At 40.1% G+C, this 14,493-nt stretch overlaps 1 protein-coding gene across 1 annotated transcript in view; it reads right to left on the bottom strand.

Moving 5' to 3' along the window:
• The window catches only part of LOC132399810 (brefeldin A-inhibited guanine nucleotide-exchange protein 2-like), a 139,276-nt gene that overhangs the window by 24,639 nt on the left and 100,144 nt on the right, over positions 1–14,493 (bottom strand). Inside the window, exons 25-28 of the mRNA XM_059980584.1 lie at positions 13,936–14,105; positions 9,667–9,818; positions 5,433–5,605; positions 3,225–3,385 (exon numbers count right to left, since the gene is read on the bottom strand). Of these exons, the coding sequence (XP_059836567.1) occupies positions 3,225–3,385; positions 5,433–5,605; positions 9,667–9,818; positions 13,936–14,105 (656 nt within the window). The remainder of the gene's footprint in view (positions 1–3,224; positions 3,386–5,432; positions 5,606–9,666; positions 9,819–13,935; positions 14,106–14,493) is intronic.

Here is a 14,493-nt window from a genome sequence, read left to right as displayed (position 1 = left end):
AGGGATCTGTGGACATGTACCCCCAGATTCCTCTGCTCCTCCACACTACCAAGTATTCTGCCACTTACTTTGTACTCTGCCTTGGAGTCTGTCCTTCCAAAGTGTACCACCTCACACTTCTCCAGGTTGAACTCCATCTGCCACTGCTCAGCCCACTTCTGCATCCTATTAATGTCTCTCTGCAATCTTTCACAATCCTCTATACTATCCACCACACCACCAATCTTTGTGTCGTCTGCAAACTTGCCAACCCACGCTTCTACCCCCATATTCAGAACGTTAATAAAAATCACGAAAAGTAGAGGTCTCAGAAACAATCCTTGTGGGACACTGCTAGTCACAACCCTCCAATCCGAATGTAATCCTTCCACCACGACCCTTTGCTTTCTGCAGGCAAACCAATTCTGAATCCACCTGGCCAAACTTCCCTGGATCCCATGCCTTCTGACTTTCATGCCTACCATGTGGAACCTTATCAAATGCCTTACCAAAATCCATGTAGATCACATCCACTGCACTACCCTCATCTATATGCCTGGTCACCTCCTCAAAGAATTCTATCAGGCTTGTTAAACATGATCTGCCCTTCACAAAGCCATGCTGGCTGTCCCTGATCAGACCATGATTTTCTAAATGCCCATAGATCCTATCTCTAAGAATCTTTTCCAACAGCTTTGCCACCACAGACACAAGGCTCACTGGTCAATAATCACCCGGACAATCCCCACTACCTTATTTGAACAAGGGGACAATATTCGCCTCCCTCCAATCCTCCCGTACCATTCCCGTGGACAACAAGGACATAAAGATCCTAGCTGGAGGCTCAGCAATTTCTTCCCTCGCCTTGTGGAGCAGCCTGGGGAATATTCCGTTAGGTCCCAGGGACTTATCCATCCTAATGTATTCTAACAACAGTTGCAATAAAAGATTGTGAACCCTTTGTAATTATTTGATTTTTTGCATTAATTTCTTATAAAATGTAGTCTCATCTTCATCCAAGTCCCAATAATAGATACACAATCTGCATAAACTAGTAACACACAAACAACTGTACTTCCCAAGTTTTTATTGAAGATGTTCTTTAATCATTCAGAGTCCAGGCTGGAAAAAGTATCTGAACCCTGGTAGAACCTCTTTTAGCAGCAATAGCCCCCACCAAACATTTCTTGTTGCTGCAGATCAGACTTGCACAATGGCAAGGAGGAATTTTACACCATTCCTCCACACAAAACTGCTTCAGTTCATCGATATTTATAGGATATCTTGCATGAATAGCCCTCTTCAGGTCATGCCTCAACATCCCAATTGGGTTAATGTCTGGACTCTGATTTGGCCATCTTCTTAAACTATTCTGTTGTTGATTTACTCTTGTGTTTCAGATCATTGTCTTGTTGCATCATCCAACTTCTATTAAGCTTCAGGTGATGGACCACAACCCTGATATTCTTCTGTAAAATGTCTAGATACAATTTTGAATTCATTGTTTCTTCAACAATTACAAGCTGACCAGGTCCTGAGGCAGAAAAGCAGCCCCAAACCATGATGCTCCTTCCACCATGATTCACAGTTGAAATGAGGTTTTGGTGCTGGTGTAGAGTGCCCTTCTTCCTCTAAACATAGCAATGTGCATTTCTGCAAAAATGTTCGATTTTTGTCTCCTTTCTCTACAAAACATTGTCCCAGAAGCATTGTGGAACATCCAGGTGTTCCTTTGCAAACTTGAGATGTGCAGCAATGCTTTTTTTGGAGAGCAGTGGTTTCCTCTGTGGTGTCCTTCCATGAATACCATTCTTGTTCAGTGTTTTTCTTAGAGTGGAGACTTCAGCAAAGTTCTAGAGATTTCTACAGGTATTTTGCTGTTACCCTTGGGTTCTTTTTCACCTCCTTCAGCATTGCATATTGTGCTTTTGTTATATTTGCGAGATGCTCACTCCTCGAGAGTAGCAACAGTACAGAATTTCCTCCATTTGCAGACAACTTTTCTTACTGTGGACTGATGAACAATCAGATCTTTAGAAATGTTTTTGCAGCCTTTTCCAGCTTCATGCATCTCTACAATTCTTCTTCTAAGGTTATCTGAAAGTTGTTTTGATTGAGGCATGGTGCTCATAAACAGATCTTTGAGAAGAGCAGGCACTGTTGGTAACCTGACTTTGTGTATGTTTTTTTAAAAAGGGAAGGACACCTCTACAGCCCACACCTCCAATCTCATCTCATTTGACTGGAACACCTGACTCCAAATAGCTTTTGTAGAAGGCATTACCCCAGAGGTTCACATACTTTTTTGAACCTAGACTCTGATCGTTTAAATGGCGTACTTAGTATTGACGAGAAGGTGAACTATTGTGTGTTATCAGTTAAGGCAGATTGTGTTTGTCTATTATTGTGACCTAGATGAAGATCAGGCCACATTTTATGAGTAATTAATGCAGGAAATCAGGTAATTATGACCGGGTCACAAACTTTTTCTTGGAAATGTATTATCTATCATTTTAGTAAGCTGAGGTGTTAAGTAAATGCAAATTGTTTTCATTTGAGCTTTCCTCATTTGATGTCAAATCCAAAGAGTCTTATGCAGAATAGAAAAAGAATTTCTGTTGCTCTCAGTAAGATATCACATTTAAACAGTTTCTTAAATATAAGAGACACAAAATTTACTGGTTTTTCATGGCTTAGATGAGATTACAAACACAAATGAGATATTGGGAACACAATGCTGATTAGGCTTTCAGTGCAATAACAAATTCTATACACATCTTCAAATAATATAATAACAGTTGTTTATACAGTAGCAGCAAAATATTAAAGCGCAACATTGCTCAGTCAGCTCAATGAGCGACAACATGGGAATTGGAAAGTGCAAGTCCAGTAATTCAAACGTAAAACCTAGACCTATGTCATCATGCAGTCATGAAGAACACTGAACCCATGTCGAGCACGGTAAATAATATGGGACATTTAGATTGCCTTTCAACTGGAATCAAGAAATCACATCACACTTCTGATAAAAAGCAGTGAAGTTCCTTTTGATGACCAAATAGTTAGCTCTAAACCATCATCACCAAATCGGATCTGGTCATTATGACATTGACGTTGGTCAAAATCCTGTTCACGAATTAATATTTACAATACTGTAGTGACTATAACTGAAAAGTAGCTAATTGTCTCTTGATGTCATTATATCATCAAAAGCTCAACACATGTCAATGCTTTCATAAACTCACCTGTGGTCGCTCAAACACATATTTTGCACAATGGCGAATTAGTCGTATTGCCTCCATACTGGTATCAGGAAAAGCAGCATTACAAGCAAACTCAGATAAACATTTCACTGCATCCTGGAATGAATCAATTGCTGCTGGAAAGTGTGTCTTAAAGATATCCACTAGGATACAAAAATCAATTCACAAAATGAAAGCGTCACTTATTTGCTGTGATACAATTACAGACATTACAGCTACGAAAAAAGTCATAAGACCGTAAGACATAGGAGCAGAATTAGGCTAGTTGGTCCATTGAGTTTATTCCACTATTTGATCATCACTGATTTATTTTCCCTCTCAACCCCATTTTTTTTGCCTTTTCTCCATAACCTTTGATGCTCTTTCTAATCAAGAACCTATCAATCTCCACTTTAAATATACCCAATGACTTAGCCTCCACAGGTGTCTGTGACAATGAATTTTACAGATACACCACCCTCTGGCGTAAGAAATTCCTCATCTATGTTCTAAAATAACATCCTTGTATTTTGAGCTCTCATATTATTGAAACAGACTCTCCATATCCACTCTATCTAGACATTACAATATTCAGTAAGTTTCAATGAGATCCCCTCACGTTCTTCTAATTTCCAACAATATTGTGGCCAAAGGGTCTGTAATGTGTTGTAAATTTCTATGTTCTAACTATAGGCCCAGAGTCAAATGTTTCTTATACATTAACCTTTTCATTCCAGGAACTCTTCTCTCAAATACTCCTCTGGACCCTTGCTAGTGCCAGCACATCCTTTCCTAGATGTGGAGCCCAAAACTATTCACAATACTTCAAATGCGATCTGACCTCACCCTTAATAATAGTCTCCAACATCTTGCAACCACTGAAGTTAGGCTAATTTGGACTACAATTTCCTGTCTTTTGTCCACTTCTCTTATTAAAAAGTGGAGTGACACTTATGATTATCCAGTCCTCTGGAACCATTCCAGAATTTAGTAATTCTTGAAAGATCACTACTAATGCCTCCACAAATTCTTCAGCTACCGTAAAGCCCAACTGGTTCAGGTGACTTATCCACTTTCATACTTCTCAGCTTCCCAAGCATCTTCTCCTTAGTAATAATGTCTACACTCACTTCTGCCACTCCCCGCCCCCAGGCACGCTCCAATTCCTGGCATGCTTCTGTTATCGTCCAGAGTGAAGACTGACGTAAAATACTTGATCAGTTCATCCACCATTTCTTTGTTTCCCATTACTACCTCTTCAGTGTCATTTTATAATGGTCCGATATTCACTCTTGCCTCTCTTTATATCTGACAAAACTTTGGGTATCCTCTTTTACATTACTGGTGAGCTAAGCTTCTCTTCCCTCCTTATTGTTTTTTTAATTGCCTTCTGTTGGCTTTTAAGAGCTTCTCAATCTCTCGCTTCCCATAATTTTTGCTTTATTATATGCCCTTGCTTTTATGATGTCTTTGACTTCCCCTGTCAGGCATGGTTGCCTCATCTTTGTTTTGGAATGCTTCTTTGGAATGAGCCAATCCTGTTTTTTCCAAATTACTCGCAGGAACTTCAACCATTGCTCCTCTACTTTCATCCCTGTTAGTGTCCCCTTCCAATCAACTTTGACCCTGTATCTATTGCATTTAATTTTACTATAAATGCAGTTTATATTTACATAAATTACATTTAATGTTCACTTATTTGACTGTTTAATATGTTATGTGCAACTTCAAAATAATGCAGACGTACTCCCTTGGATATACAAGATTCAGTTTCTGAGAACTGTCCATATGAAATGAACTTAGTCAGAAATGAACTTACTATAACAATGGGAAGACAAATGGACAACAGAAATATCATAAATATTCATTTACAGTCAGTCACTGCAGATCCAATCATAAAAGAGCTGGAGTGTTTACAGTGACACCGCAATTTTAACAAGCCATTTGATTTTAATTAGGTCATGATTTAAACACTTGGATGTTTGCCCTTACAAATATTTTCTGCATAAGCTATTAAATGTGATTTTATGCTTTGAAGACTCTCCAGCTAACCTCTATGATCAAGTACAATTGACAAATTTGTTTTCACGGAGGCATTGCTTGCATGCATTTAGAATTCTTGGCATAAATTAGGTCTTCCATAACCTTGGGAATCCCAGCACTTACAAGTTTGATTAGAAAGTACAAACTAATTTAGAAAAGAACATTTACTGATAATGTGTCCAGTGGTTTGAAAAGCCAGTGCCACAATTGGCTCCTCGTGGTCTGAAGCAGCTTGGTGAAATACCGAGAAGATGTTCTTCCACCCTGAACGGATATTTGAAGCCTGTGAATTTACCATCTGCGCAATACAGCGAATGACCATGTCTTTTATCGTTGGTGACCTGGAAGAACACAAAACATAAGAGCAGAATGAGGTACTTGGCCCATCATGTCTGCTCAACCATTTGATCATGGCAGATATATTTTTCCCTCTGAACACCATTCTCCTGTAACTTTTGGCATCCATACTAATCACAAATCTACCAACTTTCATCTTAAATGGACCCAATGACCTAGCTCTACAGAATCACCACATTTTGACAAGAATTCTAACACTCTGGTCCATAACTCTTCCACTGTTGAAAATATTCTATGTCCACTCGATCTCGGCATTTCAATATTTATTAAGCAACAATAAGATTCCTCCAACCCCTTTATCATTCTAAACTCTAGTGAGTACAGAACCAGAGCCATCAAACATTCCTCATATATTAATCCTTTCATCCTCATGATTATTCTCATAAACCTCTTCTGGACCCTCTCCAATGCTAAGTGCATCTTTCCTTATATAAGGGAGCCCAAAATTGCTCGGAACATTTCAAATATAGTCTAACCAACTTCATATAAAACCTTAGCATAACATCCTTGCTTATTTCTAGTCTCAAAATGAATGCCAACATTCCATTTAGCGTCTTTACTACTAACTCAACCTACATGTTAACGTTTAGGGAATCCTGCACTAGGACTTTCAAGTTTCTTTGCCTCTCTGATCTCCAAATTGTCTCCCATATAGAAATCAGTCTTATTCCCTCTACCAAAGAGCATGACCATACACTTCCCTATGGCATATGCGATCTGTCACTTCTTTGTCCATTCTCCCAACCTGTAGTCCTTCTGCAGACTCCAGTTCTTTGTTCCCCATAACTATTTCTCCAGTGTCATGTTCCAAAAGAATAATGACCATCCACTCTTGCCTCTGAAAAAACTCTCCATTATCCTCTTTTATATAATTGGCCAACTTACCCTCATGTATGATTTTTTTCTCTTCTTAATGCATTTAAAGATGTCTTCTGTTGATTTTTAAAAGTGTTCCAATCCCCTATCAACTAATTTTTGCTATATTGTGTCCTCTCATTTACATCTTTGAATTCTCGGTGTTACTTCATCCTCCTTTAGAATGCAGCTTCTGTGTCTACCAAAACTCCAGCCATTGCTGCTCTACTATCAACCCTGCTCGCACTCTCTTCCAATTAACTTTAGCCAGCTTCTTTCTCCTGCCTTTGTCATTACCTCTGCTCAATTGTAATACCAAAATATCTTATTTTAGCTTCTCCCTCTCAAGCTGCACGATGAATTCTATCATATTATGATCATGCCTCCTAATGGTTCCTTTATTTCAAGCTCCCTAATCAAATCTATTTCATTGTACAACACCAAATCCATAATTCCCTTTTTCCTAGTGGGCTCAACTATAAGCTACTCTAAAACACCACCTGGTAGGCATTCTACAAATTCCTTCTCTTAAAGATCCAGTGCCTTTTGATTTTCCCAGTACTCCACAACCACCAGTGTCTTTATTAGATGTCTTTTCTATCTCCTGTTGCAATTTGTACCCCACACCCTAGCTGCTATTCAGAGAGCTGTATACAACTTCCATTTTACTCTTGCTGATTAACTGCACCCACAAGGATTACACACCTTTTGATCCTATGTCACTTTTTGTTAAGAACTTGATTTCATGCACGTTAAAGAACCATATTTTCTTTAAATTTGCACCTCCAAATCAGCAGTTCTATTCCCCATAAGCCACCTCAGACATTCCACGCTCCATCCTTACCTTGAAGCACAGCAACGACTTGCTGGCAGCAAACAAAACTAGTAACCCTTTATTAGTCACAACTTTTCTTGGAAACAATGACTACAGTTGATAACTTGTAACTTCTCAATTGGAGCTGAGTTTTTGAACTGTCTGTATGACCTGCGGTGTGAACTGAAGGGTCAATGGTGCAGGATGGTTGTGGTGTGGCATGTATGGGCCAAATTGAGATGGCAGGGCCCAGTCTATAGCCCAAAAGTGGGGAACAAGCCAATGTTTGGCCATTGCTGGAGAAGACTCAGAGGCGATTTAATGTGGCAGAAACAAAGTGAGGCAGAGTCAAGTTGGCGGGGCCTGTGCCCAAGAATGAAAGATGCTTGGCTGATTTAAGCTCCAGGCCAGATTGGACAGGTTGGATATGGGGTTGAATCAAGCCAGCAGGGCCCAGGGCATATCAAAGAGGCAGGGCCGAGGTCTAAGAGCGAGGAACAACTGAGGTTTAGACAATTTAAGAGATGAGTCAGATTGAAAAGGTCAGAGTGTTGGGGCTGGAGGCGAGGGACAGGTCAGTGTTCATCTCACTGCTGTGCAAGGTTTACTTATCTCTGCACTGAACTGAGGCTGTGGTCTCTAATTCGTGGCTGTGGACTCACTTTCTTCAACTTCAATTCTGAATGCTATTTGCTTACTTTTATTATTTGTGCAATTTTTGTTTTCTGTACATTAGCTGCTCGACACTTAAGAAAAATTAGCTCTATTGGGTATCTTTGTTTTGAGGTGTCCTGTAAGGAGATGAATCTGGAAGTTGTATATGGTGTACATACTTTGATAATAAATGTACTTTGAACTTTACACGCTGTCATTTTCTACAATATCATACATCAACTTAAACTCTTGTTTAAAGTATGTGCTAATACTATTTAACTTCAATTTTTTGCCATAATCTTCCACTTAATAATTCCAGCTATACCTACTGATAGTCTGTGAGATGTGGAACACCCCAACCCCCACTTTAACTCTGACAAGAGAAAAATTCTACAATATAGAAGCTTTGGTATTCTAAAAACATTTCCTTTCAGTGCTTATTCAGACTCCATTCAGCTTTAAGTCTAACAATAAGCCACAAGAAAAACTGGTTTGTACTGTGGTAAAGGAATAATAAATTGTTGGAGATACAGTAGATTTTCCAAACTATCATTTCAAGTGTTACGCCTGTGGCCCCCTCCTTTTTGAGAATCGCAAGATCACTATTAAGTCAGGTCAGGAGACCCAGGAAATGAGAGAGAGACGTTTGGAATGTCCCAGCCCCAGCGATACAAAGCCACGGAACAGGTCATCGTCTCTTGGAGACAGAATTGTGTATTGAATACTGTACTTCATGGAAGCCCTCAGGCAATGTGGGCTGGTGGAGGGATGGCATCATTTCACCCTGATTGACATCTGAGACCCTGTGAGTCAGGATAAAAGAGGGTCTGGGGAACAGCCCTTGACACGCACCAGGACAAACGCTAGAAGTTCCGTGACGGCGTTTAATAGCGATAGCCGGTGGAGGGCCCACATGTGTCCTTTCCCGTTGCCCCGGGATTGAGGCCCTACCATGGAAGGCGGCTTAGCAAAGGAGAAATCAGCCCCAACGACTCTAAGGATCGACATCATAAAAGGAATGGACAAGTTTTAATCTGTCTCTCTCTCTCTCCAACCAAAAGCTGCAGCTTGAATGAACTAAAGTGACTTTTATATTTCCATCGGACAATACATTATACCCTAGACAACGATAGAGCTATATCTTATTGATTATTATTATACCCGCACTTTTAGATTTAGTATTGACGACGTATATTATGTATGTTTGCACTGATATTATTTTTGTGTATTTTTATCAATAAATACCGTTAAAAATAGTACCATCAGACTTCAACGGACCTCTCTATCTTTGCTGGTAAGTGACCCAGTTACGGGGTACGTAACACAAGTCATTCTCAGTGTCAGTGGGTTTGTCATTTTATGTATATAGAAATCTCTCACCATCCTATCACCTCACCCTCACAAAATCTTAAATTATTGTCCCAATTTGTAAATCTGTCAGGAATGAAACTGCATACAAAATAATGCTATTGGGAAACAACAAAAAAAAACACAAATAACTGGTACCAAAAATATATATTTGATAGGTATATGGACAGGAAAGGAATGGAGGATTATGGGCTGAGTGCGGGCCACTGGGTCTAGGTGAGTGTAAGCGTCGGCACGGACTAGAAGGGCCGAGATGGCCTGTTTCCGTGCTCTAATTGTTATATGGTTACAGTTGTTCAGAAGATACCACATTTTCTCTTAATTATTTTTCAGTTAAGAGATTTAAAAAAATACCTGTTCTTTTTCATAATGTGTTCAAAAGGTCTCAAAAAGTCCTTCTGGAACCGAAAATTTGCCAACTCTCCTTTTTCTAAAAATTTCATAGACAGCTGTCGCAGAGAGTCAACAGCAAAAATAGCAACATCCTCATTTGGATTGCATCCAACCTGTTACAAAATAAAGACACATTGAGCTATAAATGAACAGAAAAATATTTACCATTTCTGGAAATATAATAAGTTTGAACTATTTCTGCACACATTATGACTTAAATTGTATGTGGAATTCAGATGCTGAAGGAAAATTTTTAGCAGGCTGCATCCATCACGAGAAGTCATTCATTGTTGAGGCAGTGTGAGGTTGAAAAAGAGCTTGGGGCTTTTCCAAACTTTTTGGCGGTCAGTGTTGGAATGACCAAGCTTTGGTTCAACAGGTGCAGGCTAGAACTTATGTTTGATAAGTTAGAGGTATAACAAATGTAGGTAGGATGATAGTTAAAGCGGAAGAATGCTCCTCCTATAAGAGGTGGGATTGCAGGGTACCCAACGGTCTCCCTTATGACTACATCTGCAGAAACTGCACCTAACTTTAGCTTCTGGCTGAAAAGGTCAAGGAACTGGAACTGGAGCTGGAGCTGGATGCACTCAGGACCATCTGCGAGGATGAAAACCTCATGGATGAGACTTTTACTGAGATAGTCACATACAGAGTGCAGGCCTCAGATAGTAGGTGGGTGACAATCATGAATTAGGGGAATAAGTAGCATTCTCCTGTGGACATTCCCTTCTGCAATAAGTATACCCATTTGGACACTGCTGGTGGAATGACATACAAGGGCACAGCAGAAGCAGCAGGCCATAGCACTGTGACCGGTTCGGAGGCTCAACAGAGAAAGGTAAATTTAAGCAAGGCAATAGTGATAGGAGACAGTAGTTCTGGGGATGGGCAGAGGATTTTGTGGCCGTGAAAGAGACATCAGGATGATGTATTGCCTGCCAGGTGCTAGTGTCCAGGCTGTCTCAGAGCAGCTGCAGAATATTTTCAAGGGGGAGAGGGAGCAGCCAGAGGCAATAGACAATAGGTGCAGAAGTAGACCATTCGGCCCTTTGAGCCAGCACCGCCATTCTGAGATCATGGCTGATCATCTACTATCAATACCATTGGCATTGGTGCACATTAGCACGAATGATGTAGGCAGAAAGGAAGAGGCCCTGTGCATTGAATATAGGGAGTTAGAGGAGAGATTGAAGAACAGGAGCTCCAAGTTGGTAATCTCCGGATTACTCCTAGAGGCACATGCTACTCAGGACAGGAATAAGATGAGAGCACAGATGAATAAGTGGCTGAGGAAGTGGTACAAGGTCAGGGTTTCAGATTTTTGGATCATTGTGATCTTTTCTGGGCAAGGTATAACCTGTACAAAAAGGACAGGTTACACCTGAACCTGAAGGGAAACAATATCCTTTTGGGCTGGTTTGCTAGAGCTGTTGGGGAGGGCTTCAACAAATTTGGCAGGGGGATGAGGACTGGAATAATAGGGTTGAGGATGGGGCAGTTGGTATACAAGATGCAGTGAGCAGTGAGACTGAGGAAGGACAAGCAAATGGTAGGGCAAAATTGCAGCCAGTGGGATGAGCTGGTGTAACACGGGGTCAAAATCAAAAAGGGTGATGAATACAGGACTGAAGGTGTTTTACTTGAATGCACGCAGTATATGAAATAAAGTAGATGATCTTGGAGTGCCACTAAAGAATGGCAGATATGACATTGTGGGCATCACTGAGCCATGGCTGACAGACTACCATAGTTGGGAGCTTAACATCAACAATACACCTTGTATCAAAAGAACAGGCAAGTAGGTAGAGGCGGTTGGTGGCTCTGTTGATAAAAAACGAAATCAACTCCTTAGAGAGAAGTGACATGTGATTGGAAGCCATAGAATCAATGTAGGTAGAGTTAAGAAACTGCAAGGGTAAAAAGATTCTGATGGGAGTTATATACAGGCCTCCAAACAGTAGCCAGGATGTGGGATATAAATTAAAATGGACTGTAGAACAGGAATGTAGGAAGCACAATGTTACGATATTCAAGGTTGGTGTGAGATCCTGAGAGAGCATTTGTAAAATGCCTACAAGTTGGCTTTTTTGAGCAATTTGTGGTTGAACCAACGAGGGGAAAAGCAATTCTGATTGGGTGTTGTGTAATGAACCAGATTTGATTAGGGGGCTTAAGGTAAAGGAATATTTAAGGAGGCAATGATCATGTGTTACAATGCACCTTGTAATTTCAGAAGGAGAAGATAAAGTCAGGTGTATCAATATTACGGCGGAGTAAAGGGAATTACAAAGGCATGAGAGAGGAGCTGACCAAAGCTGATTGGAAGGGGACAGCAGAACTGCAATGGTTGGAGTTTCTGTGGGCAATTTGGAAGGGACAGGATAGATACATCTCAAAGTAGGAGTATTTTAAAGGGAGGATAAGGCAACTGTGGCTGACAAAGGAAGTCAAAGACAGCATTACAGCAAAAATTAGTGGGAAGGTAAAAGATTAGGAAGCTTTTAAAAACCACAGAAGGCAACTAAAAAGGATATAATAAGAGAAAAGATGAAATATGGAGGTAAGCTAACCAATAGTATAAAAGAGAAGGCCAAAAGCTTTTTCAGATAGATAAAGAGCAAAAGAGAGGTGATAGGGGATATTAGATCACTGGAAAATGACACTAGAGAGGTGATAAAGGGGGACATTATTACCTCTCCATATGAACTTAAGTATTTTGCATCAGTCTTCACTGTGGAAGACACTAGTGGTGTGACAGAAATTTGAGAATGTTGGGGGGGGGGGCAGAAGTGGGTGTACAGCTGTTGTTATTACCAAGGAGAAGGTGCTTTGGAAGCTGAAAGATCTGAAGGTAGAAACGTCTCCTGAACCAGATGGACACACCTCCCAGGGTCCTTAAAAAGGTAGATGACGAGACTGTCGAGGTATTAGTAATGATCATTGGATTCTGGAATAGTTCTGGAGGACTAGAAAATTGCAAATGTCACTCCACTTGAAGAAGGGAGGGAGGCAGAAGAAAGGAAATTATAGGCCAGTTAGCCTGACATCAATGGTTGGGAAAATGTTTGCATACATTATTAAGAATGAGGATTTGGGGTACCTAGAAGGACATGATAAAGTTGGCTAAAGTCTGCATGGTTTCCTTAAGGGGAAACCTTGCTTGACAAATATGTTGGAAATCTTTGAGGAAATAACAGGCAGGTAGACAAAGTACAGTCAGTGGATGTTGTTTATTTGTATTTTCTGAAGGATTTTGACAAGGTGCTGCACATGAGGCTGCTTAAAAAGAGCCTACTGTATTACAGTAAAGATACTAGCATGGACAGTAGATTGGCTGATTGGAAGGAGGCAAAGAGAGTCAGAATAAAGGGGGCCTTTTCTGGTTGGCTGCTGGTGACTGGCAGTGATCTGTAGAGGCTGGTACTGGGACCACTTCTTTTCACGTTATTTGTCAACAATTTGGATGATGGAATTGATGGCTCTGTGGTCAAGTTTGCGATACAAAGATACAGTAAGTTGGAGAGTCAGGTAATGTTGAGGAAGTAAGAAGTCTGCAGAAGGACTTAGATAGCTTGGGAAAATGGGCAAAGAAGTGGCAAATGGAATATACTGCAGAGAATTGTGTGGTCATGCACATTGGTAGATGGAATAAGGGTATCTATTTAAACCAGGAGAAAATTCAAAAATCAGAGGTGCAAGAGGCTTGGGAGTCTTTGTGCTGGATTGGTGGTCAGGAAAGCAAATACAATATTAACATTCATTTGGAGAAGACTGGAATACAAGAGCAAGGATGTAATCCTGAGGCCCTATAATGCACTGATTAGACTGCAATTGGGAGTACTGTGAAAAGTTTTATGCCCCTTATCTAATAAAAGATGTACTGGCATTGGAAATACATCCATTTAGAACAGAGAAGAGGAGAAATTTCTTAAGCCAAATGGTGCAGAATCTGTGGAATTCATTGCCACAGATGGCTTTGAAGGCCAAGTCATTAAGTATATTTAAAGTGGAGGCTGATAGGTTCTTGATTAGCCAGGGTGTCAAAGGTTACAAGTTGAAGACAGAGAATGGGATTGCGAGAGATAATCAACCAACCATGATGGAAAGGCAGAACAGACATGATTGGCCAACTGGCCTGATTCTGCTTGTACATATTATGGTATTATGAAAATTATGGACCCAAGACAAAACAAAACTTTAGCAGTGACAAATTCAGTGTAATTGTACCTTATTAAAATGGTCTCCAATTACTTCCCAAATTCTTGACCACTGAAGCCTGATGCGACCCATATTATAATATGAAATTTCAACAATCTTTTGAAGACTGAACATTCTCGGATTGTGAGGTGAACCGAGTTCATCCATAGAAACAACGCAGAGCCAATGCACAAAATCAACTGGAAAATGGAACACAATTTCATGATTTTACCTTAGACAATGAATTTTATATTAGTAGTTAATCAAAGACAAAACCAAAGTAATTCACTTCCTTTAACACCCCAACACTGCAATTATTTTTATCTCTTTGTCTTTCACATACTTTGATTCATTTTGTACTGATTTATCCATATTCATTTGCACTTATTTCTGCTGACTTCCCCCAAATTGTTTTCATCACCAATTACTTAATTTCACCCATTTATTCTTTCACTAATTATATCAGAAATAAGACATAGTTAAAAAAGGAGGCTGTTGAGCTATGTTCCAGAGAATGACAGACAATGCAAATGGTTGAAGAGGATATGTCTGGCGTCGCTAAATTAATCAAGAGCACATATACATATT

The sequence above is a fragment of the Hypanus sabinus genome, chromosome 9 (assembly GCF_030144855.1).
Source record: "Hypanus sabinus isolate sHypSab1 chromosome 9, sHypSab1.hap1, whole genome shotgun sequence".
NCBI classification, from domain to species: domain Eukaryota; kingdom Metazoa; phylum Chordata; class Chondrichthyes; order Myliobatiformes; family Dasyatidae; genus Hypanus; species Hypanus sabinus.
Note: the sequence above shows the minus strand (reverse complement) of the source record. Positions and strands in the feature narration are given on the sequence as shown.